This window comes from Tursiops truncatus, chromosome X, assembly GCF_011762595.2.
Source record: "Tursiops truncatus isolate mTurTru1 chromosome X, mTurTru1.mat.Y, whole genome shotgun sequence".
NCBI classification, from domain to species: domain Eukaryota; kingdom Metazoa; phylum Chordata; class Mammalia; order Artiodactyla; family Delphinidae; genus Tursiops; species Tursiops truncatus.
In genome coordinates, this window is record NC_047055.1 from 833,910 (window position 1) to 855,327 (window position 21,418).

Here is a 21,418-nt window from a genome sequence, read left to right on the forward strand (position 1 = left end):
CAAGATATGATCTATCCTGGAGAATGTTCCATGAGCACTTGAGAAAAATGTGTATTCTGTTGTTTTTGAATGGAATGTCCTATAAATATCAATTAAGTCCATCTTGTTTAATGTATCATTTAAAGCTTGTGTTTCCTTATTTATTTTCATTTTGGATGATCTTTCCATTGGTGAAAGTGGGGTGTTAAAGTCCCCTACTATGAATGTGTTACTGTTGATTTCCCCTTTCATGGCTGTTAGTATTTGCCTTATGTATTGAGGTGCTCCTATGTTGGGTGCATAAATATATACAATTGTTATATCTTCTTCTTGGATCCCTTGATCATTATGTAGTGTCCTTCTTTGTCTCTTCTAATAGTCTTTATTTTTAAGTCTATTTTGTCTGATATGAGAATTGCTACTCCAGCTTTCTATTGGTTTCCATTTGCATGAAATATCTTTTTCCATCCCCTTACTTTCAGTCTGTATGTGTCTCTAGGTCTGAAGTGGGTCTCTTGTAGACAGCAAATATATGGGTCTTGTTTTTGTATCCATTCAGCCAGTCTGTGTTTTTTGGTGGGAGCATTTAATCCATTTACATTTAAGGTAATTATCAATATGTATGTTCTTATTCCCATTTTCTTATTTGTTTTGGGTTCGCTATTGTAGGTCTTTTCCTTCTCTTGTGTTTCTTGCCTAGAGAAGTTCCTTTAGCAGTTGTTGTAGAGCTGGTTTGGTGGTGCTGAACTCTCTCAGCTTTTGCTTGTCTGTAAAGGTTTTAATTTCTCCATCAAATCTGAATGAGATCCTTGCTGGGTAGAGTAATCTTGTTTGCAGGTTTTTCTCCTTCATCACTTTAAATATGTCCTGCCAGTCCCTTCTGGCTTGCAGAGTTTCTGCTCAAAGATCAGCTGTTAACCTTATGGGGATTCCCTTGTGTATTATTTGTTGTTTTTCCCTTGCTGCTTTTAATATATTTTCTTTGTATTTAATTTTTGACAGTTTGATTAATATGTGTCTTGGCATGTTACTCCTTGGATTTATCCTGTATGGGACTCTCTGTGCTTCCTGGACTTGATTAACTATTTCCTTTCCCATATTAGGGAAGTTTTCAACTATAATCTCCTCAAATATTTTCTCAGTCCCTTTCTTTTTCTCTTCTTCTTCTGGAACCCCTATAATTCGAACGTTGGTGTGTTTAATGTTGTCCCAGAGGTCTCTGAGACTGTCCTCAGTTCTTTTCATTCTTTTTTCTGTATTCTGCTCTGCAGTAGTTATTTCCACTATTTTATCTTCCAGGTCACTTATCCGTTCTTCTGCCTCAGTTATTCTGCTATTGATCCCTTCTAGAGTATTTTTAATTTCATTTATTGTGTTGTTCATCACTGCTTGTTTCATCTTTAGTTCTTCTAGGTCCTTGTTAAATGTTTCTTGCATTTTCTCTATTCTATTTCCAAGATTTTGGATCATCTTTACTATCATTATTCTGAATTCTTTTTCAGGTAGACTGGCTATTTCCGCTTCATTTGTTAGGTCTCGTGGGTTTTTATCTTGCTCCTTCATCTGCTGTGTGTTTTTCTGTCTTCTCATTTTGCTTATCTTAATGTGTTTGCGGTCTCCTTTTTGCAGACTGCAGGTTCGTAGTTCCCGCTGTTTTTGGTGTCTGTCTCCAGTGGCTAAAGTTGGTTCAGTGGGTTGTGTAGGCTTCCTGGTGGAGGGGACTAGGGCCTGTGTTCTGGTGGGTGAGGCTGGATCTTGTCTTTCTGGTGGGCAGGTCCACGTCTGGTGGTGTGTTTTGGGGTGTCTGTGGACTTATTATGATTTTAGGCAGCCTCTCTGCTAATGGGTGGGGTTGTGTTCCTGTCTTGCTAGTTGTTTGGCATAGGATGTCCAGCACTGTAGCTTGCTGGTTGTTGAGTGAAGCTGGGTGCTGGTGTTGAGATGGAGATCTCTGGGAGATTTTCGCCATTTGATATTATGTGGAGCTGGGAGGTCTCTTGTGGACCAGTGTCCTGAAGTTGGCTCTCCCACCTCAGAGGCACAACGCTGACTGCTGACTGCAGCACCAAGAGCATTTCATCCACACGGCTCAGAATAAAAGGGAGAAAAGTAGAAAGAAAGAATTAGTAGAAGCAGAAAGAAAGAAAGAAAGAAAGAAACAAAGGAGGGAGGGAGGGAGGGAGGAAGGAAGGTAGGAGGGAAGGAAGGAAAAGAAGAAAGAAAGAAGATAAAGTAAAATAAAGTAAGATAAAATTAATAAAGTTATTAAAATAAAAAAATAATTATTAAGAGAAAAAAAAACGGACAGATAGAACCCTAGGACAAATGGTGGAAGCAAAGCTATACAGACAAAATCTCACACAGAAGCATACACATACACACTCACAAAAAGAGAAAAAGGGGAAAAAAGTATATATCTTTGCTTCTAAAGTCCACCTCCTCAATTTGGGATGATTCGTTTTCTATTCATGTATTCCACAGATGCAGGTACATCAAGTTGATTGTGGAGCTTTAATCCGCTGCTCCTGGGGCTGCTGGGAGAGATTTCCCTTTCTCCTCTTTGTTGTCACAGCTCCCGGGGCTCAGCTTTGGATTTGGCCCCGCCTCTGCGTGTAGGTCGCAGGAGGGCGTCTGTTCTTCGCTCAGACAGGACGGGGTTAAAGGAGCCGCTGATTCGTGGGCTCTGGCGCACTCAGGCTGGGGGGAGGGAGGGGCATGGCTGCAAGGCGAGCCTGCGGTGGCAGAGGCCGCCGGGACGTTGCCCCAGCCTGAGGCGCGCCGTGCGTTCTCCCGGGGAAGTTGTCCGTGGATCCCGGGACCCTGGCAGTGGCGGGCTGCACAGGCTCCCCGGAAGGGGGGTGTGGATAGTGACCTGCGGTTGCACACAAGCTTCTTGGGGGCGGCAGCAGCAGCCTAAGCGTCTCCTGCCCGTCTCTGGGGTCCGCGCTTTTAGCCGCGGCTCGCGCCCGCCTCTGGAGTTCCTTACAGCGCTCTTAATCCCCTCTCCTCGCGCACCAGGAAACAAAAACCCTACGTATATTTTTAAATGATGGAATATTAGTCCATTATATGATTTTATGGTTTACTTAACCACCTACTTTGAACAACCTTTTAGATAGTTTTTTTTTTTTTTTTTTTTTTTTTTTACTATTTAAGTAATGCTGCAGCCACGACCCTCTTCCTAGGATACAATTCCAGGAGTGCAATGTACATGAACATTTTAAGATTTTCTCTAATGAATTATCTATTAATGTTATTTGCATAGTTGAAATTTTTGGAGGGAGTGCTTTTCTTGTTCATTTATATTACCTTGTATATTATAGATCATTGATATATTAATGATCATTGATCATTTTAGTGAATAATATTTTTCCAAGTTTGTTTTCTCTTAATTTTGTATATAATGGTTTTTAAAATAAAACAGGTTTGAAATTTTAGGTAGTAACCCATAAATCTTTCCTTTATGACACTTTCATAGCTTTTTTGTTTATTAAAATCCTTCCCTATACAGAGATGTTTTTTTCTTAAAATCACCTATACTTTTTTCAACTTTCTTTTACAGTTTAATTTCTTAACATTTAACTTTTTAATCCATCGATAATTCCTGTAGACTAGAATTTGTTTTTGGTGTGTGTGAGCCAAAGATCAAGGTAGTTTTATTTTTTCCAGAAACAGTCATCCATTGTCCCAATTGATTGTTTACATGAAGGATATCGGAGGATCTAAAATTATGGGATTGTGAGTGAATTTTTTTCTGACTTCAATTTTATTTTACTTTCCATATGTCCCATGAAAATGTATGATTTTTTTAAATTTGAAAAACAAGTCTTCTTTAAATATCATAAGTATTCATCCTGGCATTTGTCATGAAGAACCTTAATTTAAGAGTATCAGTTCCTGGAGTTAGGGTCTCTTAAAACCCCTGTGGTGATATTTTCCCTTTTACTTTGGAATTGCTTTTAAGTATTTAGAAATTTTCTCCTTTGCAACTTTGAGTTCATGCCATAAAGATTTTGGAATTCAAAAATGTCTCAGTTTCTTTTGTAGATCTTTAGGTTTGGGTTCTAACAACATCCATACTCTGTACCATTTCCTCCAGCTATTAAAAACCTGGATAAAAACCCCCCAAATCGGCATTGCTATTAGGGCTATAAACCCTAACCTAAGAACTTTACAAGATCTTAAAACATAACACTTGCTTTCTTAAATTTCTTTTCTTTTTTTTTTCTTGCTCTGCAGGTAACATTTAAAAACCAGGCATCTCGTCCCTACTCCTTCTATTCTAGCCTTATTTCTTATGAGGAAGATCAGAGGCAAGGAGCAGAACCTAGAAAAAAGTTTGTCGAGCCTAATGAAACCAAAACTTACTTCTGGAAAGTGCAGCATCATATGGCACCAACTACAGATGAGTTTGACTGCAAAGCCTGGGCGTATTTTTCTGATGTTGATCTGGTAAGCAGGTCTGTGTTGTGCTGGCCTCTTTCTGCTTTAAAAGAAAGAGGCTTTGTGTTATGTTGGAAGTTTGGTATTTATCCTAAGCATAATGGGAAGCTTTAAATAGGGGAGGTGTCATCATATTTATGGCTTAGACATATCACTCTGGAATCTACTAAAGAGGAAGAAATTGTACTGTGGGAAGATGGGGAGTGGGTTGGAGTGGCATAAAAGTTGATGAGAAATCCACTCTGGTTCATGGGTGAGAGAACTTTTGCTCACAGGACTGGTGTCTTTCAGGAAAAAGATGTGCACTCAGGCTTGATTGGACCCCTTCTGATCTGCCGCACAAACACTCTGAGCGCTGCCCATGGGAGACAAGTGACAGTGCAGGAATTTGCTCTGTTTTTCACTATTTTTGATGAGACCAAGAGCTGGTACTTCACTGAAAACATGGAAAGGAACTGCAGGGCTCCCTGCAACATCCAGATGGAGGACCCCACTTTTAGAGAAAAGTATCGCTTCCATGGTAATATATTCCACACCCAAATATTACTCGCTGCGAAATGAACCTTGAGCCTGAGGTTTCGACATTGTATGATTTGAGACTATATGTATGGGAGTGGAATCCTCATAGGGATCAATATTTTTTGACTGGAGTGGAGGGAAAGACACTTATACAACAGATTTTAACAGCTTTCTCTGTGTTCTTTCTCCAGCAATCAATGGCTATGTGATGGATACACTACCTGGTTTAGCAATGGCTCAGGATCAAAAGATCCGATGGTATCTGCTCAGCATGGGCAGCAATGAAAATATCCATTCTATTCATTTCAGTGGACATGTGTTCACTGTACGGAAAAAGGAGGAGTATAAAATGGCAGTCTACAACCTCTACCCGGGTACGAGCCACTTTGTGCTCTTTCTTCAACTTACTGTGCTTGCTGAAAACCTACTTTAAAGGTCTGTGCCCTGGGGATATGTCCAGTGAACAAAGCAGACCAACTCCCTGCTCTCGGGTAGCTTACTTTTTCAAGTAACTTTACCCTACAGAGAGATAATAAATAAATTAGCAAGTGAACATGATAATTTCAGATACAGATGATGTGCTATAAAGGAAATAGAACAGAATAAATGGATAATTGATGTCACAGCACTTTCCTAGGAAAAAGGGATTTTTCTACCACCTCAAATCCCACATGGCACCAGTAGTTTCCCAAAGACTGATTTGTTTATGTATGAAAGCAATATATTGATTAAGCACTCCTCACAATGTTGATCAAAACATAATTTCATTTTAGTTCTCCAGTGTCCCTTTAAAACAGGTTTAATAGTGAAAGTAAACTTCCCCTGTTTCTGTGTAAAAATTCTGATAAGCCCAGTGACTTTAAGCTCACTTTTTTTTTAAACATCTTTATTGGAGTATAGTTCCTTTACAGTGGTGTGTTAGTTGCTGCTGTATAACAAAGTGAATCAGCTATACGTATACTTATATCCTCATATCCCCTCCCTCTTGCGCCTCCTTCCCACCCTCCCTATCCCGCCCCTCTAGGTGGTAACAAAGCACCGAGCTGATCTCCCTGTGCCATGCAGCTGCTTCCCACTAGCTATCTATTTTACATTTGGTTGTATATATAAGTCCATGCCACTCTCTCACTTCGTCCCAGCTTACCCTTCCCCCTCCCTGTGTCCTCAAGTCCATTCTCTGTGTCGCTTCTTTATTCCTGTCCTGCCCCTAGGTTCTTCAGGACCTTTTTTTTTTTTTTAATTCTATATATATATATGTGTTAGCATATGGTATTTGTTTTTCTCTTTCGGACTTACTTCACTCTGTACGACTGACTCTGGGTCCATGCACCTCACTACAAATAACTCAATTTCATTTCTTTTTATGGCTGACTAATATTCCATTGTATATATGTGCCACATCTTCTTTATACATTCCTCTGTCGATGAACACTTAGGTTGCTTCCATGTCCTGGCTATTGTAAATAGTGCTGCAGTGAACATAGTGGTACATGACTCTTTTTGAATTATGGTTTTCTCAGAGTATATGCCCAGTAGTGGGATTGCTGGGTCATATGGTAGTTCTATTTGTAGTTTTTTAAGGAACCTCCATACTGTTCTCCATAGTGGCTATATCAATTTATATTCTCACCAACAGTGCAAGAGGGTTCCTTTCCTCCACACCCTCTCCAGCATTTATTGTTTCTAGACTTTGATGATGGCCATTCTGACTAGTGTGAGGTGATACCACATTGTAGTTTTAATATGCATTTCTCTAATGATTAGTGATGTTGAGCATCCTTTCACGTGCTTGTTGGTAATCTGTATGTCTTCTTTGGAGAAATGTCTGTTAGATCTTCTGCCCATTTTTGGGTTGAGTTGGTTTATTTTTGATATTGAGCTTCATGAGCTGCTTCTATATTTGAGAGATTAATCCTTTGTCAGTTGCTTCGCTTGCAGATATTTTCTCCCAATCTGAGGGTTGTCTTCTCGTCTTGTTTATGGTTGCCTTGGCTGTGCAAAAGCTTTGAAGTTTCATTAGGTCCCATTTGTTTATTTTTGTTTTTATTTCCATTTCTCTAGGAGGTGGGTCAAAAAGGATCTTGCTGTGATTTATGTCATAAGGTGTTCTGCCTATGTTTTCCTCTAAGAGTTTTATGGTGTCTGGCCTTACATTTAGGTCTTTAATCCATTTTGAATTTATTTTTGTGTATGGTGTTAGGAAGTGTTTTTTTTGTTTGTTTGTTTTTGCGGTACGCAGGCCTCTCACTGTTGTGGCCTCTCCCGTTGCGGAGTACAGGCTCCGGACACGCAGGCTTAGCGGCCATGGCTCACGGGCCCAGCCGCTCCACAGCATGTGGGATCTTCCCGGACCGGGGCACGAACCCGTGTCCCCTGCATCGGCAGGCGGACTCTCAACCACTGCACCACCAGGGAAGCCCAGAAAGTGTTTTAATTTCATTCTTTTACATGTAGCTGTCCAGTTTTCCCAGCACCACTTATTGAAGAGGCTCTCTTTTCTCCATTGTCTATTCTTGTCTCCTTTTTCAAAGATAAGGTGACCATATGTGCGTGGGTTTATCTCTGGGCTTTCTATCGTGTTCCATTGATCTATATTTCTGTTTTTGTGCCAGTACCATACTGTCTTAATGACTGTAGCTTTGTAGTATAGTCTGAAGTCAGGGAGTCTGATTCCTCCACCTCCATATTTCTTTCTCAAGATTGTTTTGGCTATTTGGGGTCTTCTGTGTCTCCATACAAACTTTAAGATTTTTTGTTCTAGTTCTGTGAAAAATGCCATTGGTAGTTTGATAGGGATTGCATTGAATTTGTAGATTGCTTTGGGTAGTATAGTCATTTTCACAATGTTGATTCTTCCAATCCAAGGCCATGGTATATCTCTCCATCTGTTTGTATCATCTTTAATTTCTTTCATCAGTGTCTTATAGTTTTCTGCATACAGGTCTTTTGTTTCCTTAAGTAGGTTTATTTCTAGGTATTTTATTCATTTTGTTGCAATGGTAAATGGAAGTGTTTCCGTAATTTCTCTTCAGATATTTTTGTCATTAGTGTATAGGAATGCAAGAGATTTCTGTGCATTAATTTTGTATCCTGCTACTTTACCCAATTCATTGATTAGCTCTAGTAGTTTTCTGGTACCATCTTTAGGATTCTCTGTGTATAGTATCATGTCATCTGCAAACAGTGACAGTTTTACTTCTTCTTTTCAGTTTGGATTCCTTTTATTTCTTTTTCTTCTCTGATTGCCGTGACTAAAACTTCCAAAACTATGTTGAATAATAGTGGTGAGAGTGGGCAGCCTTGTCTTGTTCTTGATCTTAGTGGAAATGGTTTCAGTTTTTCACCATTAAAAGTGATGTTGGCTGTGGGTTTGTCATATATGGCCCATATATGGTTGAGGTAATTTCCCTCTCTGCCTACTTTCTGGAACGTTTTTATCATAAATTGGCGTTGAATTTTGTCAAAAGCTTTTTCTGCATCTATTGAGACGATCATATGGTTTTCCTCCTTCAATTTGTTAATATGGTGTATCACGTTGATTGATTTGCGTATATTGAAGAATCCTTGCATTCTTGGACTAAACCCCACTTGATCATGGTGTATGATCCTTTTAATGTGCTGTTGGATTCTGTTTGCTAGTATTTTGTTGAGGATTTTTGCATCTATGTTCATCAGTGATATTGGCCTGTAGTTTTCTTTCTTTGTGACATCCTTGTCTGGTTTTGGCATCAGGGTGATGGTGGCCTCGTAGAATGAGTTTGGGAGTTTTCCTCCCTCTGCTATATTTTGGAAGAGTTTGAGAAGGATGGGTGTCAGCTCTTCTCTAAATATTTGATAGAATTTGCCTGTGAAGCCGTCTGGTCCTGGGCTTTTGTTTGTTGGAAGATTTTTAATGACAGTGTCAATTTCAGTGCTTGTGATTGATCTGTTTATATTTTCTATTTCTTCCTGATTCAGTCTTGGCAGGTTGTGCATTTCTAAGAATTTGTCCATTTCTTCCAGGTTGTCCACTTTATTGGCATAGAGTTGCTTGTAGTAATTTCTCATGATCCTTTGTATTTCTGCAGTGTCAGTTGTTACTTCTCCTTTTTCATTTCTAATTCTATTGATTTGAGGCTTCTCCCTTTTTTTCTTGATGAGTCTGGCTAATGGTTTATCAATTTTGTTTATCTTCTCAAAGAACCAGCTTTTAGTTTTATGGATCTTTGCTATAGTTTCCTTCATTTCCTTTTCATTTATTTCTGATGTGATCTTTATGGTTTCTTCCCTTCTGCTAACTTTGGGGTTTTTTGTTCTTCTTTCTCTAATTGATTTAGGTGTAATGTGTGGGGTTGTGTTCCTGTCTCGCTAGTTGTTTGGCGTGGGGCATCCAGCACTGGAGCTTGCTGGTCATTGAGTGAAGCTGGGTCTTAGCGTTGAGATGGAGATCTCTGGGAGAGCTCTCGCCGTATGATATTACATGGGCCCGGGAGGTCTCTGGTGGTCCAATGTCCTGAACTCGGCTCTCCTACCTCAGAGGCTCAGGCCTGACACCCAGCAGGAGCACCAAGACCCTGTCAGCCACATGGCTCAGAAGAAAAGGGAGAAAAAAAAGAAAGAAGGAAAATAAATAAATAAAATAAAATTATTAAAATTTTTAAAAATTATTAAAATTAAAAAGCAATTTAAAAAAAAGAAGAGAGCAACCAAACCAATAAACAAATCCACCAGTGATAACAAGTGCTAAAAACTATACTAAAAAAAAATGGACAGACATAACTGTAGGACAAATGGTAAAAGCAAAGCTATACAGACAAAATCACACAAAGAAGCATACACATACACACTCACAAAAAGAGAAAAAGGAAAAAAATATATATAAAAAGGAAGAGAGCAACTAAATCAATAAACAAATATACCAGTGATAATAACCTCTAAATACTAAACTAACATAAACATAAAACCAGAAACAAATTGATGCAGAAAGCAAACCCCAAGTCTACAGTTGCTCCCAAAGTCCACCTCCTCTATTTGGGATGATTCGTTGCCCATTCATGTATTCCACAGATGCAGGTACATCAAGTTGATTGTGGAGCTTTAATCCGCTGCTCCTGAGGCTGCTGGGAGAGATTCCCCTTTCTCTTCTTTGTTCGCACAGCTCCCGGGGCTCAGCTTTGGATTTTGCCCCGCCTCTGCGTGTAGGTCGCAGGAGGGCGTCTGTTCTTAGCTCAGACAGGACGGGGTTAAAGGAGCCACTGATTCGGGGGCTCTGGCTCACTCAGGCCGGGGGGAGGGAGGGGTACGGATGCCGGGCGAGCCTGCAGTGCACTAGCCGTGGTGCACTAACCCCTTCAGGCTGTGTTCACGCCGCCAACCCCAGTCCTCTCCCTGCACTCCGACCCGAAGCCTGAGCCTCAGCTCCCAGCCCCGCCCGCCTCGGCGGGTGAGCAGACAAGCCTCTCCGGCTGGTGAGTGCTGGTTGGCACCGATACTCTGTGCGGGAATCTCCCCGCTTTGCCCTCCGCACCCCTGTTGCCGTGCTCTCCTCCGCGGCTCTGAAGCTGCCCCCTCTGCCTCCTGCAGTCTCCGCCCGCGAAGGGGCTCCTAGTGTGTGGAAACCTTTCCTCCTTCACAGCTCCTTCCCACTGGTGCAGGTCCCGTCCCTATCCTTTTGTCTCTGTTTTTTCTTTTTTCTTTTACCCTACCCAGGTACGTGGGGAGTTTCTTGCCTTTTGGGAGGTCTGAGGTCTTCTGCCAGCGTTCAGTAGGTGTTCTGTAGGGGTTGTTCCACATGTAGTTGTATTTCTGATGTATTTGCGGGGGGTAAGGAGATCTCCACGTCTTACTCCTCTGCCATCTTGAAGCTCCTCCTACCATACTCTGCTCACTCTTAAGTAATAAACAGTCCTGCAGTCACTTTACATCACAAATATAGTTCAGGTCACAAATTACAATGTCTACTCCAAGATATTAATCAAAATTCTGAACTTGATTTAAGTTCAGTATCTCGTCCTCCAAGTTGGTTGAGTTTTCTGTCTCGCTACCTTATGCTTCCCCCTGCACTCCTGGCTGTTGCTGGTCTGAACCGCAGCGGGGCAAGGGCAGAGGCGAGGGATGGCACCACTGTCTGCACCAGGCAGATATTTCAATCTGACTCTATGTTTGGTGGGGTACTTTCAGGGGCTCTTCAGAGACTCCCTTTTGGGACCGTCCCTCATGAAATCCTCTTGACCTGGTTGTTTCCACCTTTATTCTGGGTGGTCACTGTGACTGATTCCTCAGCCCCTCAGCATTCACCCTCTAGCTTCTTGCTCCTGGAGTTACTTTACCCCTCAAGGCAGGGAGCCCACATCTCGTCAATGAGAAATACACCTCTGGCTTCGAAAAGCACTGAGTGCAGGCCAATCTTTCTCCTGTCTCCACCACCAAAGCATCCCGTCACCCAGTCTTTCCCATTTCCTGGGGTCAGTACTCAATTTCCAGGGCCTCCAGCTGTAGGGGTCACATGCCAAGCACTCTGGGTTTGAGGGGTCCAAGAATGGTGCAACTGACTTGGGTAGATCTCCTTTGATATTCTGCATAAGCCAGTGTATCTTATGCCCATTTGTGTGAAAAGAAATAATTTTTGTTCCTTTTGGTTTTGATAAGGTGTTTTTGAGACAGTGGAAATGCTACCATCCAAAGTTGGAATTTGGCGGATAGAATGTCTTATTGGCGAGCACCTGCAAGCTGGGATGAGCACGCTCTTCCTGGTGTACAACAGGAGTGAGTGGCACCTACCTCTATACCTCTTTCCCCCTTCCTAGGACGGTTGCTTTTGTCGGGAAACGAATACCAGCTCACAGTCCTTTCCAAATCTAAAATGAATATTGCTGGTAGAAATCATCAGAGCCCTCAGAGGAGGGCAGATAGGCTTGAAGCCTTGACCCTGACTTTGACCCTGAAGCTCCAAGAGCAAATTTTGAAACTTAGTTTTGGTTCAGTTACCAAAGATAACTTACAAATATCATTTGGAAGAATTTGAGTTTTCACCCTAAACAAGTAGGAGAACCACTGGTGTACTTACGTATTGACCCTAGTTTCCTCAGCTGCACAATGTGAGTAGCAGTAGCACCTACCTGTTGGAGTGAATTCAATGATACAGTACAATAAAATATTTAGTACAGTTCTTGGCACATAGTAAACACTAAAAAATATGAGCATTTGTTGGTGTTCTCATTGACTTGCATTTGTGCAGCTATACTTTCTGCACTTCTAACTATCGTGCTCCCTTCATGTGATTTCAGAATGTCAGACTCCACTGGGAATGGCTTCTGGACGCATTAGAGATTTTCAGATTACAGCTTCAGGACAATATGGTAAATACTATTCCTTTCTCGTAAAGCACTGGGCTGATTATATCTTTTTTATTTCTATTGGAAAGATTCAGATAACCAATCCGTCTCCATAGGTGCCTTTCAAATCTATTTTCTCTTCTCCATTTCCCAGTGTGAGCATCTTAATTCAGGCCATCATCACTTCTCACCTGAGTAATGCCACTACCACCTTAAATGTCCTGCCTGCCTTCCGTATGGCTTCCCTTGAGTCCATTCTCTTCACTGTAGCAAGAAGCTACATTTTTCTGTGAGCAGTGATAGAAAGCTTGAACTGGATCTAGAGAGAGTTCTCAAACTACAGCCCGCAGGCCACATCCAGCCCATCACTTGATTTTGTATGGCCTTCAAGCTAAGAATCACTTTTCTATTCTTAAATTATTGGGGGAAAAAAACAAAAGAAGAATAGTATTCCATGACATGTGAAAATTACATGAAATTCTAATTTCGCTCCATAAAGAAGCCACACCCTTTCAGTTACAATCATCTGTGGCCGCTTTTGCTCTACAACAGCATTTAAGTAATTGCAACAAGACAAGATGATCTGCAAAGGTTAAATTATTTACAGAACAAAGTTGGCCAAACTCTGTTTTAGAGGGAAAAAATTGCATTTGAAAAACAAACAAATTGCTGGAGGAATTACCAAATGTAAGGCCACTTTGAAAAGAAAAGAAAAAGAGGGCTTCCCTGGTGGCGCAGTGGTTGAGAGTCCGCCTGCCGATGCAGGGGACGCGGGTTCGTGCCCCGGTCCGGGAGGATCCCACATGCCGCGGAGCGGCTGGGCCCGTGAGCCATGGCCGCTGAGCCTGCGCGTCCGGAGCCTGTGCTCCGCAACGAGAGAGGCCGCGAAAGTGAGAGGCCCGCGTACCGCAAAAAAAAAAAAAAAAAAAGAAAGAAAAAGAGGCTTGTAAGTTATATACTAAAATAGTATTATTTTTCTCTGGGCGGAAGTATGTTGTTTTTTACTTCTTTTATTTTTATTTTTACTTACGTTTTATTTTTATATTTTATTTTCTAATTTTTCTCCAGTGAACATACGTTAGGTAATAAAGAAATAATAATATTATTTGATAGTGATGGTAACACATTCCAGTATTAGCTAACTAGAGGTACTAACAATCAACAAAATTATTAAATTTTAGAAAATACAATGGACAACAAGGACAGGCCTGGTAGTAGTCACTGATGAGAGTTCTCAACCTACAGCCCGCAGGCCACATTGGTGGTCATTGATACTAATATGCTTTATGCCTTTAACGTCTCCACAGCTAGCATTAACCTTTCTCAAGAGAGTAATTTTATTCCTAAATGACTAGGACCAACCCAGCTGAATCTAATCTCTCTCCCCTTTCTTGGGCAAAGGACAGTGGGCCCCAAAGCTGGCCAGACTTCATTATTCTGGATCAATCAATGCCTGGAGCACCAAGGACCCCTTTTCCTGGATCAAGGTTAGAAAATGCATCGCATTCCATCACATCACACATTCCTCTTGCAAGCTCAAAGCGTTTTATAGTTTTATATCTCCTTTATACCAAAGTCATTTTCATCAAACTCCATGTAATAGACGAGGAAAGAACTGAAGAATAGAGTGGTTTATGATTTGTACCAAAAGAGTCAGGAATGAAAGACTCAGGAATAGAATTGAGTACACTGTGTTTTTAATCTTTCTGTTGGGATTAGAATCTCTGAATATTTTCTATAACATTGAACTTACCACCTCCCAAGACTGTATTCTACCTTTAGATGCCTTCAACTGCCTAGATGTCCTTGAGTCCTCCAGTCCCTTCATTTTAATACAAAAACAAATGGCTCAATCCCCCATCCCACAAGCCAAGAAAATGTGGCTTCTTCATTTTCTAAAACTGAATCTTTCTTCTTCACATTTCTACACCACCCAGTAGTAAGAAACACCTACTGAAGTTAGTCCAATCTGATAAACCAACTTGGAGCCATAACTGAAAGTGTCCTAGATTAACTCAATTTCTTTTTAAATGACCCAGCCTTTCGTATTTTCTCACTTCCCCATTTCCTCTGGAGCAGTGCTGTCCAATAGAAATGTAATGTGACCCACAAATGCAAACCACACATGTAATTTTACATTTTCTAGTAGCTGCATTAAAAAAAGGAACATCATTAAAATGAAAATCATTTTAATAATACATTTTCTTGGGAATTCCCTGGTGGTCCAGTGGTTAGGACTCTGTGCTTTCAGTGCTGAGGGCCTGGGTTCAATCCCTGGTTGGGGAACTAAGATCCTGCAAGCTACACAGCACAGCCAAAAAAATAACAATAATAATAATACATTTTCTTTAACCCGAAATATCCAAAAATATTTTCACGTCAACATGTGATCAGTCAGGACTAATTACACACGTTTTACCACCTACTTCCCCCACCTGCATCCTCTTCTAGTCCGTCAGCTTTCATCTTTTTCTCAGTCAGCTGAGGAAATTCCCCTACATACTTTACTCCTTTGCAAGATTGCATCTGCTCTCCTATTTTCCCTGAGGTTAAAATGATAAATAGGGAACTTCCCTGGTGGCGCAGTGGTTAAGCATCCGCCTGCCAATGAAGGGGACACAGGTTTGAGCCTTGGTCCGGGAATATCCCACATGCCGCAGAGCAGCTAAGCCAGTGTGCCACAACTACTGAGCCTGCGTTCTAGAGCCTGCGAGCCACACCTAATGAGCCCATGTGCCACAACTACTGAAGCCCACGTGCCTAGAGCCCATGCTCTGCAGCAAGAACCCACCGCAATGAGAAGCCTGCGCACCGCAACGAAGAGTAGCCCCTGCTCGCCGCAACTAGAGAAAGCCCGCACGCAGCAACGAAGACCCAACGCAGCCAAAGATAAATTAATTAATTAATTTAAAAAATTAAAATAAAATAATAAATAGGGATCAGGGAAAGATGAGCTAGCTTACCAGCAAGCAGACACAAAGAGTACATCTGTTAATGCCACATCAGCTCATTTTTTTTTGTTTTGTAGGCACTGCCAATTATGACTCAATTTGACCTGACTGTTCGCTAATTCCTAAGTATTTTTTTTGTTTGTGAAGCTGCCAAACCAGATGTTCTCACCTTGTATTTCTGTGGTTATCACTTTCAACTTTATATGTATCACCGCATAGTGGACATTTTAATCTATTTGGCTGCCCTGCATCTGTTCTATGTATTTCCTTTTTGTAATAGCATCATCATTTCTATTTGGGGAAATCTATCTGCCTCACTGGATACAGTCTGATGAGACTAGTAAACAGAGCACCTTTTCCAAGCATAGCCAAAGAACCCTGAGTGATACAGCCTATTAAATTTCCGCTTCTTAGATTTGGCCAGTGTTCCAGCTTGCCAAGCTCTGTCTCCCAAAGTATTCTCTAGTCTTCCAGTTTCACACAGTTTACTGACTTGATCAGTAAACTTTTTTATACTTTATCAAAATCATGATCAAAATATTAAAGTATACAGGGCTTCCTTACTATGTACTGAAAACAAATCAAGCGACTAAATCCCTACCACAACAATCTTCATTTCAGATAAGGAAGGTGAAGCACAGAAAAGTTAAATAACTTGTCCCATGTCACACAGCCAATAAGTGGCATAAGCAACTGAAAGTACCGGGTACAAAATCATGACTTACGTTGAACTGTACTGTTTCTTTGTGTAGCTGTAAACAAATAAAACATATATATAATATATAGTCTGTTTCCCCAACTCAAATTTAAGTTCCATGAGGGCAGGACTCTTTTTTTAATTGTTCACGACTCTATTCCCAGTACCTAGAACAGTGCTTGGCACATAACAAATGCTAAAAATATATTCTTTGAATGAATGAGTGTATGTATAGATGGAGCTTACAGTCAACTGAAAAAGATAGTCATTAAGCACAAGAGTCATGACCAGTCCAATCTGGGAGAAGTTAAGTTTGACTGGCTTGTTAGGGCAGTAACAGATGTCAAAATTCCTGTAATAGCTACTGCCTTGTAATGCTTGCGTGACCCATGCCTGCCTCTTTAAGACCCACTGTTATTCACTCATTCATTCCAAAACATGTGCTAAGCATCAGTATTACGTCAGATGCTACGTTAGGTGCTGGGGCTAGAGAGAATATAAAAGCTAACAGGTAGTAACTGTTCCGTTACTGCTCGGCAGTGAGCTCAGCACATGTAATGTATTAACTCTTTAATCCTCTGGTAACCTTTTGCCATAAATGCCATCATTCCCTCCACTTTACAGATAAAGAAATTGAGACATAGAGAGGTTAGGTGACTCAGACAGGTTTACTGCATTAAGGATCTCAGTCTAACAAGGAAGGCAAAAAGCATGAAAACTTTACAATGTGGTGCAATAATTTACTATAATGAAATTATATATAAAGTGAAATGGAAACAGAGAAGAAGCCGCACTAAATTTGTGCAGCACAAAGGATGTGTGCAGAGGAAATTGGAGCTCAATGATGTGGAAGTGATTTCCTTTGTCAGGAAGTAGTCTGGGAACTCAGTGAGCACATTTCCTACACGTTCCCATCATTTATTCCACAGCTTCACATGCATCCACATTTCAGCATTGGTCTCTGCTTCACCTGCACCTCCAAGGTAATACTGGGTGTATCTGTATCCATGTAGATTCTTCTTAAGCTGATAAATGATTTCAGAAGGTGGTACATACATTTAAAATAAAGGGTTGTTTTCATCTGTAGGTGGATCTGTTGACACCAATGATTATTCACAGCATCATGACCCAGGGCGCCCGTCAGAAGTTTTCCAGCCTCTACATCTCTCAATTTATCATCATGTATAGCCTTGATGGAAAGCAGTGGCGGAGTTATCGAGGGAATTCCACTGGGACCTTAATGGTATGTAATTAGTCCTTTTAAGAGAATGCATGAATCTTTTAAAGAGCTTTTGACAGATTTCAGGTATGGAACAAACACTCATAGCTTCCACAAATTTAACCCCCCAAAAAAGAATTTTCCACTCATGGGCAATAGGAGTGACTACGGACATATGGACAAAAGAGTGGCAGCATCAAGGATCTCATAGGCAATAGAAATGAACAGGTGCTCTGCTGAGAGAAACGTGTGATCCCTGACTGGGTAGATTGATAAGATTGTCAGTTTGCTTATGGACATTCTAGGTTTGAAGTGACGAAAGGGCAAGCGGGCTCAAAACCGTAGCTTCATCATCTACTTTTCCCTCATTCTTGCACCCCCTGATGAACAGCCACACATCCAGCCAACTCTTCCTTGGTAACACCTCTCCCATCTCTTCTGTTTCATTTATACAGTTGTTACTACAGCCCGAGGCCCCATCACCTCACACTTGACGTATTATGTTACATTCCTAACTAGTCTTCTTCTGTTTCTAGTCTCTTCTCTAATAAAAGCTGCACATCGTTTTGGGGATCATACTATCAGTCCCCTGCCTAAACCTTTCAATGTCTCCCTCTTGTCTTCAGAATAAGGTTCAAATCCTAAAATGGCCCCATGCAAGATGACTTCTGTTTGCCCCTTCAGATCCGTTTTCCTGCTTCGCTACCACGCCTCTTCTTCTGTGAGCCTGGCATGTGTGGAATATCAGGGTATTTCTTCCCTTGGCTGTTAACTCTCCACTGAAGGCCACTGCTCCCCTCAAAGTGGTTTTCTCTACATGTCCCAGTTCCTATCGCTGAGTTGCCGATGACCCCAAAACTTAGCGTCATGAGAAAAGCCCATTTCGTTTTGTTCTTGGATTCTGTGGGTCAGGACTTTGGACAGGGCACAGCAGGGATGGCCTGTCTCTCTGCTCCATGGTATCTGGGGCCTCAGCTGGGAAGATGTGACAGCTAGGGGCTGGAATCATTTGGAAGCATCTCTACTTGTATGTCTGGTGGTTGGTGTTGAGTGACCTCTGGGGCTGTTGACTGAAGTAGCTTCTCCCAGCATGACTGGCCCAACTAGCAAGGTGGAGATGACGTCCCCTTTTCTAATTTAGTCTTTTAAGTCATGTAGTGTCATTTGCAATACATTCTGTTGGTTATAAGCAGGTCACACATCCACCCACGTTCAAGGGGCAGGGACCTAGAAGGGACCCACTTCTCAGTGGGAGGAATGCACAGAATTTCTGCTCATTTTGTCTACCTAATCTTCTCCTCAGCCTTCCAGGCCTAGGGGTGGCAGCACCCTGCCCCCGCCTTCTTAGCTAGCACCTTTACTAACCTTTCCTCAAATTATACGAATTTTAGTGTTCCGTGTTTCTTGCTGGAACCCTGCCTCGCACAGCAATTGCTGCCAAAAGTGGCCCCAGGAAACAGACCTTCAAAATGGAATTCTAGGGTTATGTTGCTAATATATTCAAGGAGCACAGGTGTAATTCCCTGCTTGGGGAGAAGACTGGATGCGCAGTAACCTATGCCATGCGGGGGCATCACAATTTCTCAGATTATCACCAGTGAGTGATACAATGGGATGAGCTACAGATGGTGAGGAAGACATTGGGAGATTAAATTGACAGTGGCATTTAGTTGCTATGGCAACAAGTTTAGCATACCTGATTGTAGAGTGACCTGTCTTCTTTTTATGGCCCTTCCTTTTACGGCATACATAGGGAAAAAAGAAATTAAATGTTGTGAATATATGCAAAGAACACCCATGAACATATGTAGAGAATCAGGATGCATCCATGGAGCTCTGGAGGAGCCTTCCATGTCCTGTGGTTACAGGCAGATACTTGGACCTAATACCAAATCTAGTAGCTGAGCATGTGAACTGCAGAGTCACAGTGACAATTAAATGGTCAGTCCCACCAGGCCTGTTATGCTAAGGTAAGGGCACTGGTGGAAAGGAATGGAACTCTGAGACCAGGGATGGGTACATTTTTTTTAAATTGGCTGTGCTGCACAGCATGCAGGATGTTAGCTCCCCGACCAGGGATCCAACCCGTGCCTCCTGTAGTGGAAGCCTGGAGTCTTAACCACTAAACCACCAGGGAAGTCCCGGGATGGGTACATGTAGGCAGACATGCATGAGGCTGAGAACTGCAAACCGCCAAATTGCCCTGAACCTCCTTTGCCTGAAGAGGTAACCCTTCCCCAGTCTCTGAAGCAGTCATCCATGCTCTGCATACAAGTCTCTCAGTGACTACACCTTGAATAGTTGCTTCCCAAGCCAGTGGCTAGTCTCCTTAGGGTCCCTGTTTGGCCACTACAAAAGCCAGACGAGTCATGGAAAAATGACAGATCATCACAAATTTAATCAGGTGGTGATGACAAAAACCCTGCAATTCCAGGTGTAGTATCTCCTCTGGAGCACATTAACACAGCCTCAGGCACCTAATGTGAAACTACAGACCTGGAAAATGCTTTCTTCTTCATTTCCATTGACAACCAAAATCAGAATAGATTTGCATTTATGAAGTAGGAACAACAGTATTAACTTTACTGTCCATGCCTCAAGGCAATGCCACTTCCCTTGTTCCTTATCATAATATAGACCCTAGGGACCCCAGACATCTCGACATCCCACAGAACACCATACTGGTCTATTACGTGGATGACATTATGCTGACAGGACCTGGCAAACAGGAAATAGTAATCACTCTAAATGCCTTTGTGATTAATACACGCACACACAGACACATACACAAACACATAAACATTATATATTGTGTTGTCAACTAAAAGAAAAATACACAACGTGAGAGTTGTGAATCAAGCTTTATTCAGGGTTTTACTGATGACTATAGCCTGGGAGGCAGCCTCTCAGATAGCTCTGAGGAACTGCTCCAAAGGGGTTGAGGGGAGGCTAGTTTACATATGATTTTTTTGTTAAGGAATACATGCAGTCAAGCATGAATCTTGGTAAAATATTACTACTATTCACAAAGAACAGATACCTCGAGTTCACGATTATAGTGTTTTTCTATGTACGGGAAGATGCAAGAAGCAGGGTTCATTAAAATTCTTCCTGAAATGCATATTAACTACCTAACGGCCTGTTCGTCCAAAGCACAGAGCATCCTGTTATCATCTTTAATTTCCTGTCTAAAGCACAGAGTGCCTCATCCTGTTATCCCATTCATCTCTTCCTCTGAACACCAAGTGCACTGTCCATCAGCGGCTGCAGCAGATATTAGTCTTTGTAGACTTGGATGGTGACCAAAATGCTCTTTGCTCTTCTTTTGTTTTCAGTGTGATATATATGTATAGATATAGATATATTAGCATATGTTTATTAAATATTAGCAGATCTTGCTTCTGACTTTAATGGGAATGGATCCCATATTTTGCTGTTTAACATGCTGTTAGTTTCAAGTATTTTTAGTTTCTTGCTACTCCTACCTTATTTGGAATGGCTGTAGAATTTCATCAAATGCTTTCTCAGCATCTTGGGTAGGATCACATTTCTTCTCTTTGCTATTGTCAGATCATACTCACACTCAATGGTGGGCTGGCAAATGTTTAGCAACCAGCTCTGGGGCAAAGTGGGGGGCAGTCAGCACAAAGGCCTTTATTTGTAGTGTTTGCTGATTTCCATGATGTAAATATTCCCATCACACCTGATTTCAAGCTGCTGACACAGTGTCATTGAATGCAGAGCTGGGAGCAGACGCCCACAATTGGCTCTCACAAGCCAGTCCTAGCTGGGGCTCCAGCACAACGTGGTGCTGCATTCCTGGGGAAACTGCCCATAAGTCATAGTGTATCAGTCATTTAAAGTTTAGCTGGATCCAATTTGCTAACATTTTGTTTAGAATTTTTCTATCTGTACCAATCAATAAAGTTGTTTTACCTCTTTGGGGGGCTGTATTTATCAGGCTTTGGCATTAGAGTTATACTAACCTTGAAAACAGTGTAAAAGCTTCCATCTTTTTCCACTAAACTATTGCTCTAGAATAGTTTAATTAATGTAGTAATCATCTGTTTAACGAAAATTGGATGGAAAAGCCACTGTGCCTCGTTTAGTGGTAGATACTTGAACTATCTTTTCCGTTCCTTATCTGATTACTGGCATTCTCATTTTCTGTTACCTATAGTTAATTGCTGTAAATGTGTACATTAAAGTTCTATCTCCCTTCCCATGCCATATATCTTTACCTACATGCACACATGTATCTCTCTTTTTCCCCCTTTATCAGAGTTGGTGTTTATCT

General features: G+C 41.5%; 1 protein-coding gene across 12 annotated transcripts in view; it reads left to right on the plus strand.

Moving 5' to 3' along the window:
- The window catches only part of F8 (coagulation factor VIII), a 122,745-nt gene that overhangs the window by 78,990 nt on the left and 22,337 nt on the right, over nt 1-21,418 (plus strand). For 7 of the 12 annotated variants that reach the window (XM_073798755.1, XM_033848991.2, XM_073798757.1 and 4 more), the window contains 7 exons: nt 4,219-4,431; nt 4,714-4,942; nt 5,133-5,315; nt 11,569-11,685; nt 12,207-12,278; nt 13,656-13,741; nt 16,990-17,145. In XM_073798755.1, coding sequence (XP_073654856.1) covers nt 4,219-4,431; nt 4,714-4,942; nt 5,133-5,315; nt 11,569-11,685; nt 12,207-12,278; nt 13,656-13,741; nt 16,990-17,145 — 1,056 coding nt within the window. Of the gene's footprint in view, nt 1-4,218; nt 4,432-4,713; nt 4,943-5,132; nt 5,316-11,568; nt 11,686-12,206; nt 12,279-12,408; nt 13,167-13,655; nt 13,742-16,989; nt 21,061-21,418 lie in introns of those variants that run through there. The other 5 variants (XR_012329102.1, XR_012329103.1, XM_073798760.1 and 2 more) reach the window with 4 other exon arrangements.